Source organism: Odocoileus virginianus, chromosome 2, assembly GCF_023699985.2.
Source record: "Odocoileus virginianus isolate 20LAN1187 ecotype Illinois chromosome 2, Ovbor_1.2, whole genome shotgun sequence".
Lineage (NCBI taxonomy): Eukaryota > Metazoa > Chordata > Mammalia > Artiodactyla > Cervidae > Odocoileus > Odocoileus virginianus.
In genome coordinates, this window is record NC_069675.1 from 36117238 (window position 1) to 36129118 (window position 11881).

An 11881-nucleotide genomic window follows, 5' to 3' on the forward strand; every position below is an offset into this window, starting at 1 on the left:
AATTCTTGGTAACTACAGACAGCTCAGAGTAAGAGCCTGAAGTATTTATGAAAGAGGGGCTGTGGAGATAAAATGTCCCTGGTTTTCATCCAAATATTAATAGTTGTGCTTTAGTAAGAAAGACATGTTAAAAGTCAATGGACTTTCAAAAAAATTGAAAGCAGGGACTCAACAGACTCTTGTACAAGAATGCTCATGGTGGCACAAGTCACAATAGCCTATGGTGGAAAAAATTCAAGTACCCATCAACAGATAAGTAGATGAAATATGGTATATACATACAGTGGAATATTATTCAGCCATAAAAAGGAATTAAGCTCCAATACATGCTATAACACAGATTAGAAGGTACCCAGTTTTCCTTTCCATAGCTACTTTTATGATCTCCTTATCCTTGACAATTTCAGTACAATTAATCTAGCTGAGTATTTATTACTTACAATGGGATTCTTTGGTCTTCCAGAATCTGTGAATTGGTATCTTTCACTAAATCTAGAAAACTCTCAGCCATTTTTTTTTTCAAACAGTGTCTGTCTCATATTCTCCTCTTTGAGTTATGATTAGACATAATAACTTTCTCACTCTATCCTCCAAGACTTTTTTTATAGTAGCTTTATTGATATATAGTTTGTATACCTTAAAATTCATCCTTTTAAAGTGTTCAATTCAGTAAATTTTAGCATATTCAAAGTGCTGTGAAAATACTACCATTTTTAGTTCCTGAACACTTCATCACTCCAAAAATAGGCCCTGAATCTGTTAGCAGTCTGATAAGCAGAAGGCAATTTTCCATGCAGTCCCCAAAAGTGGAGCAATTTACCTCTTGTTCACTCTTCAGGGTGTAGCCCTTAATCATCTCAGCTTTACATGGGGAAGACTTCCCAGTAGACTACATCCATTGGGCAGACAGATGCCAGGCTCTATCTTTTATACCTCTGTGCCACAGTAAAAACTAAAGCTCATGGTCACAAGTTTTAATAAATGCTTTCAGGGTTAAAGAAGCTTTAGTGCTCCTCTATCTTTCGTTTTCTGATTTTGCCCTAATATTTCTGTTACTATCTTATCAGCCTCCTGTCCCTTTTGCAAAAAAAAAAAAATTTATTTTACTATTTTATGTAGCATTTTGTCCCAACAAGAAGTGATCCCAACCTCTTGCCAGCTACATAACCAAAAATGGAGGTCAAATTTCACATAATTTTCCTGGCTGACTTGAAATTATCTATAAGAATAATTTACCCATCAATCACCAAATGGAACACTGAAAGTCTGAGACTGTTCATCGAGAGTGAGTTTTATCCTCTCCCAGTAGGTTACTTACTTTTGTGCATCACAAGAGTAAGTGATCTATTTCAGATGGTAATCATGGAATTATACTATTAAACCTTCCACGAAAGAAATTACCTGGAGCAATTATCTGCATCCTTCATTTTACAAAACTACAATGTGCCTCCAATTATCCTGAGACATTATAAAATTCTCAAACTGAATTAATACTATTTTTCAAGTAAAAAGACAGTAACTTCAATAGAAAGGGTAACATAAAAACATGGCTTTAAAATAAAATCAAAGTTGAAGATGACTAAGAATCACTGGTTATAGTTACAATGGCTAGTTAATAAAACCAAGTAGCAGTTATCACCTTTAGGGCTACTTACGAATATACTTACTTTGCTTGAAGTTGGGCTATTCTCTTCCTGTGATATACCAATGCTGTGGGCTCTCCTGCCAAAACTCTAAGTTTTCCATGAAGATAAAATGCAGTTCTTTGGCCTTTCTTTATTGTCTCAATAAACGTGTCATATTCTTTTTTGATTGAAGTAAGAATGGATTTGTATGCAGTGACATATTCTATTACCTGAAACATGATTTTTTCTGTCTATGGTACTGAATTTTTTTCTAGAAGACTATATAGATCAAAAGCCTTGCAAATAGCATTATAATTTTTTTTAATGAAATGATGGGCAATTAGACAATTTGAGCTTGCACTTACATGTAATATTGCCTGGATATTAAAGACAGTTCACGGTTACTGAATATATGATCTTTGTGAGCCATTACAATTCTGTGAGCTTAAATATGAGAAAAAATTTTTTTTGCTCTACTCAGGAATTAACACATACATTATATGAAGTCAGTTAAAACCAATACCAGGTCTAACTATCCCAACTCTGGATCTCTTAAATACAATTACATATCATCCCTCACTATCTCCAAATCTAGTCTCTGACTTCATTCAGACCTTAAAATCCTGGACTCCCTTCATCTCCCTGTTCTAACCCATCTGCTCCTGTTGATCAATAATCTCAATTACCAAACTGCATTTCTATCCCCAAGATGTCAAGTACAATTGTAGAAAACCCTTCACATCTTATATTCATGGTTTAAAATGACGTTTATGTACATAATATCTCTGGAACAATAATGGAAGAAAATAGAAACCTACAGAGGAGGGAAGAAGAAAACTATGGAGAAAGAAAGGGTAAGTAGATTCTAAAATGAGAAGGACCTGACTTCATTGTATACTCTGCTTATTGGTTTTTTACTTTATTTTTCTTTCTTTTTCTCTGGTTAACCTTGTGTAGGCATTACCCAAATGAAAAAGCAATAATAACTAATAAACACTTTAAAAAGGTTAAAAAACAAAAACATTAAAAATAATCTATGGTTGCCAACTCATGAGAATTTCAGAAGGTGTCAAATGATGTAAGGAATAAATGTGACCAATCCACAATTTCCTCTGAAAGATACAATTATGCTTTCTACCCCTGCTACATATCTAGCTTATAGTATACTCCACTATAGCTAGAAAATACCTAGAAAAAAATAATGCAGAAAGACATCTGTCTATCAAGAAATGGTATAAGGAGGGGAGTTCCCCACTGGCTCAGTGGTTAGGACTTGTGCTTTCACTGCTGTGGCCCAGGTTCAGTTCTGGGGAGGGGAACTGAGATCGCAAAAAAACTGGTATGGCAAAAAAAAAAAATTTGGTATAAGGAGATAATTGATCAATGCCAAGCACCATTAAAGGATTTCTGAGTGGGAGATACTGGTCATCTTTCTGACATGACCAAACTACCTATCCACCAAAATCAAGACTGCTGCCCAGCAATTTTCAGTAAAATGGAGACCATTAATTTCTGGTCTTTCAAACTAAACATTTCACTGTTCCCTGCTATCCTCCACTCCACAAGCCTCTATGATGTGCTGCAACAATCCAAGACAACTCAGATATCTTAATGGATCGAAAACAGACTTGTTATAACATCATGATCAGCTCCCATGGGTTTACTAGAAGAAACTGATTTCAGAAAGACACTCATGAATTTTTAAGAATGCATAGAAAATGAATTAGAGTAAAGGAGGCAAGCTGGTATGCTAGAGGTAGAATAGTTTTGGTTGACCAGCAAAATATTTTAAAATTTAGGAAATTTCACCCAAAGCCCATATTTTTAGCTTCTCCTGAAAACTCTGAAGAATCTACCAACATGGAACTCCCATTCCTTTAATGACAGTAGTCAGCTGGCGCTTTAAATTGGATTCTTTCTTCATTTCACCACAGTCCCCATGATTCCTTATTCTCTCTTTTTTTTTTTTCTTATTCTCTTAAAGCCAATCCACTTAACTCTCATATGACCTTCCTGACCTGTAGGCATTCAAGTTTCAGTCTCCATATTATGGCTTCCCTTAACTCCTTCAAAACAGTGCCGTATTTCCCAGGTACAGAGCCATGAGGGAGAAAAGGAACAGCACTCACTCCACCTCAGCTCCTACACACGGGACATACACTATTTGCACAAAACACATGAGGAACACAAAAGGCCAGTCACTTTCCAGAGTCCAGCTGCCTCGAGAATTCACCCATATCTCCTGAAACGCACTCTTCCTAGCCTTGATCTTCTTTGCGTATTAAGTCCTCGGCTCTCTCTGCAACCTACCCTCAATTCTTGTTACACAAGCCTCAGGTCTCCTTGCTTTGATTCAGGCATGGTTGTCTAAGCCAAATCCTCTACCTCTGATTTTAAACGGAATTTGGTACTTGTTCTCTGGTGCTAAGCACTCAGAGATGCAAGTTGGTACTTTCATCTTTTGCCAAACTAGACCCTTCCAAGAGAGAGGGAAGATTAGAGAAGGCAGACATTAATAGTTTATTAACAACCAAATGTGCTAGAATAACATGAAAATGGAAATGCAGATTATTTTATTGAGAAGCTAGAAGAAAGGTTTCTCTAAATACCACAGGATTTCTATTTCAGATCCCCTCTTACTTTTGAAGAATAGGATTCTTCACAATATACAATGTATAACTGTATAATGTACAAATAGTTCGAATGGAAATCTTGGGGGGGTAGGGAGAAAAGGGCTAAAGATACAGAAATCACCTTTTATTTAATCTCCTGTCTTTTTTCTTTGAATTAATTTTACCAACACCTCCTCCAAAATGACTTCACCATAACTATACTAATTTAAAGCAGAGAGCTCTTCATGTGTAAAAACTTGTGACAAGTGTTAGCATTTGGATATGCAAAAATAAGTATGTTAGTTATAACTGTCCCTTGTTGATTTCACGCACGTAGAGTCTCAGCATGATTTCTGATATTTATAAAATCTATTCAATACACTACCTTTAAACATTCACCTAATACATTCCTTAATGACTAAAACACCAAAACAATTTCATTGATCATAACAACTTATAAAATGAAGCTAACCTGCCAATGTACCAGTTCTTAAAAGACAGATTTTCTATATGACTTTAAAGGAAGAAAAGACTCTCTTTTCCATTTTATACTTTTATGGATATGTAAGTGAAGTGAAGTGAAGTGAGGTAAAAGTCGCTCAGTTGTGTCCGACTCTTTGTGACCCCACGGACTAAGCTGAGCCACAAGGGAAGCCCAGGAATACTGGATTAGGTAGCCCATCCCCCAACGAATCTTCCCAACCCAGGAATCTAACCAGGGTCTCCTGCATCGCAAGCAGATTCTTTACCAACTGAGCTATTGGGGAAGCCCAGTGGATAGGCATCAATTTTCTTAATTCCACTCTTAGGTATCTATGACTACTTTATGCTCATTTTTCCTTAGAGTGAGGCATTTTATTTTTATTTTAGAGGAGAAACAAGACTCAGTGTTATAATGCTTAAAAATTAAAAAAAAAAAAAACAGAGTTCTATTTTGCCTAAGGCTGTTTAACTCAGAGACAAATAGTTTACAGAAGTCTTAACATAAGTAATTATTTCTTCCAGGTAAGGAGGAAAGGATGCTAATTTCACTATTTTACTGTCAGGGCATCTTCAAAGATAGGTGAAAAAGAAAAAGTGAGGTTAAAAAAAATGAGGATCGGTGGCCATAATGCAATCGTTTATAAAGAAAAGATGGTTTTTCTAAAATCTTAAAAAGCAAAATCAAAAGCTAAAACTGCAGCATTTTCTGACCTCTGTTTTTCAGGTCTGGAAGATCCTCTGGGGGAGGAAATGGCAACCCACTCCAGTATTCTTGCCAGGATAATTCTGTAGACAGAGCAGCCTGTCGGACTACAGTCCACGGGGTCACCAAGAGTTGGACACGAGTGAAGCAACTGAGCCTGCATGCACCAGCCGCCTGCTTACTGCCCTATCTAGACCTCTAATCCACGAGGGGTCTCAATCCAATATTATAGATCAAATTGAAACCAAGATTTTAATGACACCGCAAACCACCCCCAAACGAAGAAGAATCACCAGGTTCTGGCTACAGCCCAATTCCTAACAAATTGGATAATAATTTAAGATGGAAGGTCAAAATGATGTTTGAAGGCACAGGTAGGTTGTAGCTCAAAAACTGATAGCCTGCACTTAAGCTATGATAACTAAAACACTCGTTAACTGTCTAGTAATATAAATCCAGCATAGCATTTTTCACATTCATCCCTTTCTGATAAATTGGACAAACTTTCCAAAACCGATAAATGAAGTAGTCAAACAAGCAGTGGTGTTACTAAGGTATGAATATTATTGTCAGGATGAACCATTTCTACCACATAAAAACTCCACTGTCTTAGAGGATTACGATACCTTATCAAAAACATTTCGGTATATGATGTAATATTCATCAGCAGGTCCTTCCTCATTACAGCACACTCTTTCAGTTTCTGTAATTATGTATCTTTGCATTCTTTCCAAAAATTCCTTGTCACTTCTACTAATGATAGGAGGGAGAACTGCATGCTTATTTATTTCTTGGACGGACATACGTCACAATCTATACACTTGTTCGCCAGAGAAAATTTAAGTCTTGATTTGCTTTTGCAACAAAGCCAAAACTTTGATAAGCCTGAAAGAAAAAAAAAATCAATTAACCTAAAGCGTTACATAAATTAGGTCAAATATGGATCTAAATAAAATGTTTCAGAAAAAAAAACTCTCATGGATCTCATGACATAAATATTTCGACCTATGAGTGAACAGGTCTAATTAATTCTACTGTCATGTGCTATACTATACCTCTGGGATAGAAATACCAAACACCAGACAATAAAAAGCTCTTTTCTTACTAAAGAAGCAATTGTATCTTAAGATCGAATGGTTTGTTTAACTTAATATTTTCTAACAGAAGTTTAATTAGCATTTAGTTTGCTTCATGTGGGAAAACTAGTTTGAAAGTATCCTGATAAAACAAACAAGGTCAAATATTGTGGCCTCCAGTCATTCTGGTGTGGGAGTGATAGCCTTGTTTATAGGAACTTAGGCTTAACTCTGACTGAGACAGGAAGCTACTGGAGGACTGTGTGCAGAAGACTGACAGCTGACTTACATTTTCAAAGAATTGCTCCTGCTGCCCCGTGAAGACAAGGGTTGAAGACAGAATTACTGGGAAGCTACGACAAGAGCCCAGGCATAAGATAATGGTGGCTTGAAATAGTGGTAACAGCAGAGCTGTGAGAAGTGTTCGGCACATACATCAAAAATAAAACCAAAAAGATTTGTTGAGGGATGCGATGTGGGTATGAGAAAATAATCAAGGATGACCATAAAGTTTCTGGCTTCAGCAACTGAAAAGATGGAATTGCCTTCTATGAGATGGGACAATCAATTTCATAAAATCAGGCATTTGGGCCCACCTATTAGAGATGATGAATCGACAGTTTGTGAAGCTGGAATTCAAGTGAGTAGTCCAAGTGAGAAAGAAGTTTATAAGTCATCTGCATATAAATGATATTTAAAAGTTATGAGACAGAATGGAAAAAGATCTGGGAAATGTAAGCAAAGCAGATATCCAAGGATGGGGCCTTGGGGGCACTTCAAAGCTTAGAGGTCTGGTAGATAAGAAGGAAGCAGCAAAACAGCCTGGAAAAGAGGGTCTACGGGGATGGAAGTCAATCAGGTGAAGAAAGTGCTTCAAAGAGGAAAGGCATGATCCACTGTGTCAAACGCTGCTGACAGGTCAAAGAAGATTAAGTGGATATTGAATTTAGCAACACGGAGGTTATTCCCACAGTTATTCAGTTGGAATAGGAGGGGAGACAAAAAGCCTGTCCCCAGAAGTGGGTTCAGTCAATGGAAGGAAAAGAATCAAAGGGACAATGAGTATAAACAACTTTCAAGGAGTTTTGTCGTAAAAGTGGAGATTAATTGGCAGAATATGGGATGAAGAGTGTACCAGAGAGAAGAAATGGATTCTTCAGAAGTGCCAAAGTAGGAAAGACATGTCAGGAACTTCAATTAGTTCAATGTTAATAAAGTGCAAAGCGAGAAATGGCTTCGGCAGATTAGGCTCTAAGGAAGGCAGAGGTTCACTATCACGCTAAGGAATTTGGGTTTTATCTTGAAGGTGAAATAGCATAATGACATAATCATTTTTACTTTTTAGAATACTTTGGCGGCAAAAGTGAAGGTGGGTTAGCAGACGACTGGAGACAGAGAAAATTAAGAAGCCTGAATTTGGGGATGGGGAAGCAGAGAACGGCAGAGAGATAAAGACATTAGTAGGGTACATATGGCAAAAGGCCATGGCTTCCCATGTGGCTCAGCAGGTAAAGAAATTACCTGCACTGCAGGAGACCTGGGTTTGATCCCTGGGTGGGAAGATCCCCTGGAGAAGGAAATGGCAACCCATTCTAGTATTTTTGACCTGAAAAATTCCATGGTTAGACGGCCCTGGCCGGCTTAGCATATGGGGTCGCAAAGAGCCGGGACAGGACTAAACACAAACGCATAGCAAAGGTTTAGCTCGCTCACCCGCCTGCCTTGCCAGGAGAGCACCCTACACATACTCCAAAAACATCCTCTTAGGATTTTCACAACTCCCAACGTCCAAACTTGTTAATTCTGCAGTAAATAAACTTCCATCGGGTTTCTTTCCCATAAGACTTCATTTGAAAATCTGAAAACTCCTGAGGCTTTTTAACATATTAAACCTTTTCACACTGCGTAGTGACATACAATACAGGCTCTTCCTCAAACCAGGAGAGCCCAAGGGGTTGAGGACACCACCTATTATTCCGGTTGCCTGGAGCTGGCCCTTCCCTTGAAGGCCCTGGGAGCTTCTGGTAGTAGATCGCTGATTCTCAGCCCCTCACCGCCTCTGTTAGTGGGTGACGACACTTTTGGTTCCCCCTGCTCTTCTCCAGCCTCTTAACCTTCCCTCCTAGTCACTTCTGACCCGTTTCCATCTCCCAGAAACCATTACTGCGCTTGCCTCTTCCTCCTCACCTTAATGCCTTTCTCGAAACCCACCGCTAGGCGATAGTAACTAGGGAGCCGTGAGGTATGGAACTGCATCTTGGGACAAGTAGTCCTGCCAAAAGAAAGCAGTGGAAACTACAATTCCCAGAAGACACTGCCGTTTCCTCTCTTTTTCTCATGAAGGCCCTTTAACTCCACCCCCCACCCCCCCACCCCCAAAGGATCTCTTAGCCACGTCAACTACAGGGGTAAAGCCTTTTAAAGACATTTTTAAGTTGCTTAAATCTATTATTTCCAGAAAGTTCTGGAGGATAAAGTAAGAAATAAGCTAAGCTAGAGGGAGGAGAAATGAGGTCACGACCTGGTCTGGCATGTGGCTGGACAGCCGCTGAGACAGTGCTCAGGCACTTGGTGTGGCCGCCTAGGAGGCGGGGCCTCCAGGAGCGCCCGGAAAGCTCGTGGACCAGGGTGGGGCCTTCCTTTCGGATCCGCCATCTGCGGTGAGTGTGTGCATGCGGCCGAGCTCTGTCCCGTAACCTGCCATCGCACCTCCTGTTTTTCCGGGTCTCATCTGTCTCCTCCTTTTCCTCACCCTCAGGTGGAACCGCCGCCAAGATGCAGATTTTCGTGAAGACCCTGACGGGGAAGACCATCACTCTCGAGGTACGGGCCAGGCCGGGGAGAAGCCGCGGCCTGATGGAGGGAGGGCCTGAGGCGGGTCTCGGCACTGGCGCTGCTTTCCGCCGTACAACGCGTTTGTGAGCCGGACTTCTAAAATCTGACCTTGAAATAAGCGTTGTTTGTTGAGCCGTGGCCTAGGGCGCGTTTTCTATGCCTGAAGTCCGAGTGTGTCACTTCTAGGCGTTCCGACAGGGTAGCCGGAGCCGGCGTCGCGCGGTGGGAGGGAGGTGCTCTTGTAGGTGGGCGCGAGCACGTGTGGCCCGGCCGCGCCGTCTGGGGCTCTCCTAGGTGGGTTTCGGCCCCCACCGGCTCGGTTCCTTGGTAACTTTCAAGTTCTTACTCTGTTACCGATATGTTTGCGTTTTAAAACTCATAGGTCGAACCCTCGGATACAATAGAAAATGTAAAGGCCAAGATCCAGGATAAGGAAGGCAAGTTGGTATTTTCTGATTCAGAAAAACTGATCTGTAGAGGCTCTTGTCAGGCGCTAGACATACCTGCTCGCTCTGTGGGGTGGGAAAAGGTCTGAATGAAACGAGTTTTACGAAAATGCTTTTGGAATAACAGAGTAGGCAAACGTTTATCAGCATGGAGCCAAACTACAGTTAGGTTTCATGTCTGTGAATTCGAAGGAGCTAGCTAATTTAAACTCAACGTCTTCTGTCAAGTGGCTATGTTAATGTATATTAAGAGTAAATGAGATTAAAATGCGTAAACATTTACAGTTACACCTTGCCTATAGTGAGAACTCACTGATGACTGTCAGTACCATTTACTTGATTCAGGATTGTAAATCATGAGCAGATATGCTTAATTTACCATCACTTAACTTATGTATTCAACTTGTTTCCCATTAGGAATTCCTCCTGACCAGCAAAGACTGATCTTTGCTGGCAAGCAACTGGAAGATGGACGTACCTTGTCTGACTACAACATTCAAAAGGTCTGTTTGGAGGAAAGCAGCCCTTTAAGTATAAATATATGTCACAACTGGGAATTTTGACCAGTATTCAAAAGTAGGGAGAATAGCATTCAATTAGCAATAGTATCCCAGGTGATTCCTTTATCAGCATTTGAGAAGTGCTGCTACAGTCCCCTAAATTTTGGATTTTGCACATTGCATCCCATGATGTTCTTTAACCTTTCTATAGTAGTTTATATAAGACTGAGATCCCCACCCTGCCCCCCAACATTCCATCATCTGTGGGTGTGCTTGACATCCAGTTAGAAGGTGCATGATGCTGGTTGTCCATTCTCTGGACACTAGCATTAATGTAGCCATTTTTAAAGCCTGTTTCATTCTCTGTTCAATAACAGGAGTCCACTCTTCATCTAGTGTTGAGACTTCGTGGTGGTGCTAAGAAAAGGAAGAAGAAGTCTTACACCACTCCCAAGAAGAACAAGCATAAGAGAAAGAAGGTTAAATTGGCTGTTCTGAAATACTATAAGGTGGGCCAAATAAGTTTTTTGTCTATAGATTAATAATTTTGTTTGCATTTCTGGTTTCAAACTCTTTTATTAAAGAAGTTTGGTGTTTTTTTTTTTTTTTTTTTTTTCTTCCTGTTTTGGTGTTTGGGCTTTATGTAATGGGGATTACCTGTAGCTATTTCATTTCAGCTAAGCTTGGGATTCTAATGTCAGTTTGGGTTCAGGTCTTAACTCTGTCCATCACTTGCATGGCTGGACTTTAAAAACTCAACTTCTTGTACTAATTACTGGTGAGAATTTGGGATGCTTTGGTTTGTAAATACTAAAAACTATCGTTGTGTAATTTAAAGGGTAAATATTTTGAGTCACTTATAAACCAGATCTCAGAATATGTTGCAAGATTATCTTAATAGCAAGTTTCTGCTTTTTAGGTGGATGAGAATGGCAAAATCAGTCGCCTTCGCCGGGAGTGTCCCTCAGATGAATGTGGTGCTGGAGTTTTTATGGCCAGTCACTTCGACAGACATTACTGTGGCAAATGTTGTCTGACCTATTGTTTCAACAAACCAGAAGACAAGTAATTGTATATTGGCTAATAAAGATATGAGCTAACATTTAAATGTTGGGTTTTATTCCACTGCTTTTAAAAGTGGACTTTAAGCATCAAATTTTCTAAAGTAACCTGTACTTCACAGAATTATGTTATATTTAGTATCAATTGTTTAGATTTAAGCCAGTTAATTTTGACCTCAGCAGTATTGACATTTAGACTGATAATTCTTGGTTATAGGGGCCTTCCTGTGCATCAGAAGGATAATGAACAGCATTCCTGGCCTCTGCCCACTTGATGCCATGAGCATACTATTCTATTCCCTCCCCACAGCCAAAAGTATCTAGACATTGCCAGATGACCCCTCAGGGTGGTGAAGAACTATGCCCTTCCTCACCCCTGCAGATTGGGAAACACTGGTTTGTGTGAATTGGTATTACAACCTTGCCTTAAAAAGCTACAATATACTTGTTTCCTACAAATGAAGTTTAAAGGCTGAGCTCCTGAGTTGCCAATTAATTCATCCCAAGTCTGGATGGTTTGTCTCAAAATTTGCTGTTTGC

General features: G+C 39.6%; 2 protein-coding genes across 8 annotated transcripts in view; one reads left to right on the forward strand and one right to left on the reverse strand.

Moving 5' to 3' along the window:
* Positions 1–9100, reverse strand: part of CLHC1 (clathrin heavy chain linker domain containing 1) — a 38114-nt gene extending 29014 nt beyond the window's left edge. For 2 of the 7 annotated variants that reach the window (XM_020915110.2, XM_020915105.2), the window contains exons 1-3: positions 8687–8776; positions 6050–6308; positions 1668–1855 (exon numbers count right to left, since the gene is read on the reverse strand). In XM_020915110.2, the coding sequence (XP_020770769.1) occupies positions 1668–1855; positions 6050–6226 (365 nt within the window). In that variant the 5' untranslated portion in view covers positions 6227–6308; positions 8687–8776. Of the gene's footprint in view, positions 1–1667; positions 1856–6049; positions 6309–8212; positions 8665–8686; positions 8801–9020 lie in introns of those variants that run through there. The other 5 variants (XM_020915106.2, XM_020915107.2, XM_020915109.2 and 2 more) reach the window with 5 other exon arrangements.
* Positions 9101–9134: 34 nt separating this feature from the next.
* RPS27A (ribosomal protein S27a) lies at positions 9135–11382 on the forward strand. The gene is made up of 6 exons (XM_020915112.2): positions 9135–9159; positions 9258–9322; positions 9717–9771; positions 10198–10283; positions 10658–10789; positions 11200–11382. The coding sequence occupies exons 2-6, from the start codon at positions 9275–9277 to the stop codon at positions 11347–11349; spliced, it is 471 nt and encodes a 156-aa protein (XP_020770771.1). The 5' UTR covers positions 9135–9159; positions 9258–9274; the 3' UTR covers positions 11350–11382.
* The last annotated feature ends 499 nt before the right edge of the window (positions 11383–11881 follow it).

Coding starts and splice junctions, on each gene's coding strand:
- RPS27A (XM_020915112.2), top strand. CDS start 9,275: ATGCAGATTTTCGTGAAGACCCTGACGGGGAAGACCATCACTCTCGAG. Junction 9,323..9,716: donor GGAAGACCATCACTCTCGAG/GTACGGGCCAGG, acceptor TAAAACTCATAG/GTCGAACCCTCGGATACAAT. Junction 10,284..10,657: donor CTGACTACAACATTCAAAAG/GTCTGTTTGGAG, acceptor GTTCAATAACAG/GAGTCCACTCTTCATCTAGT.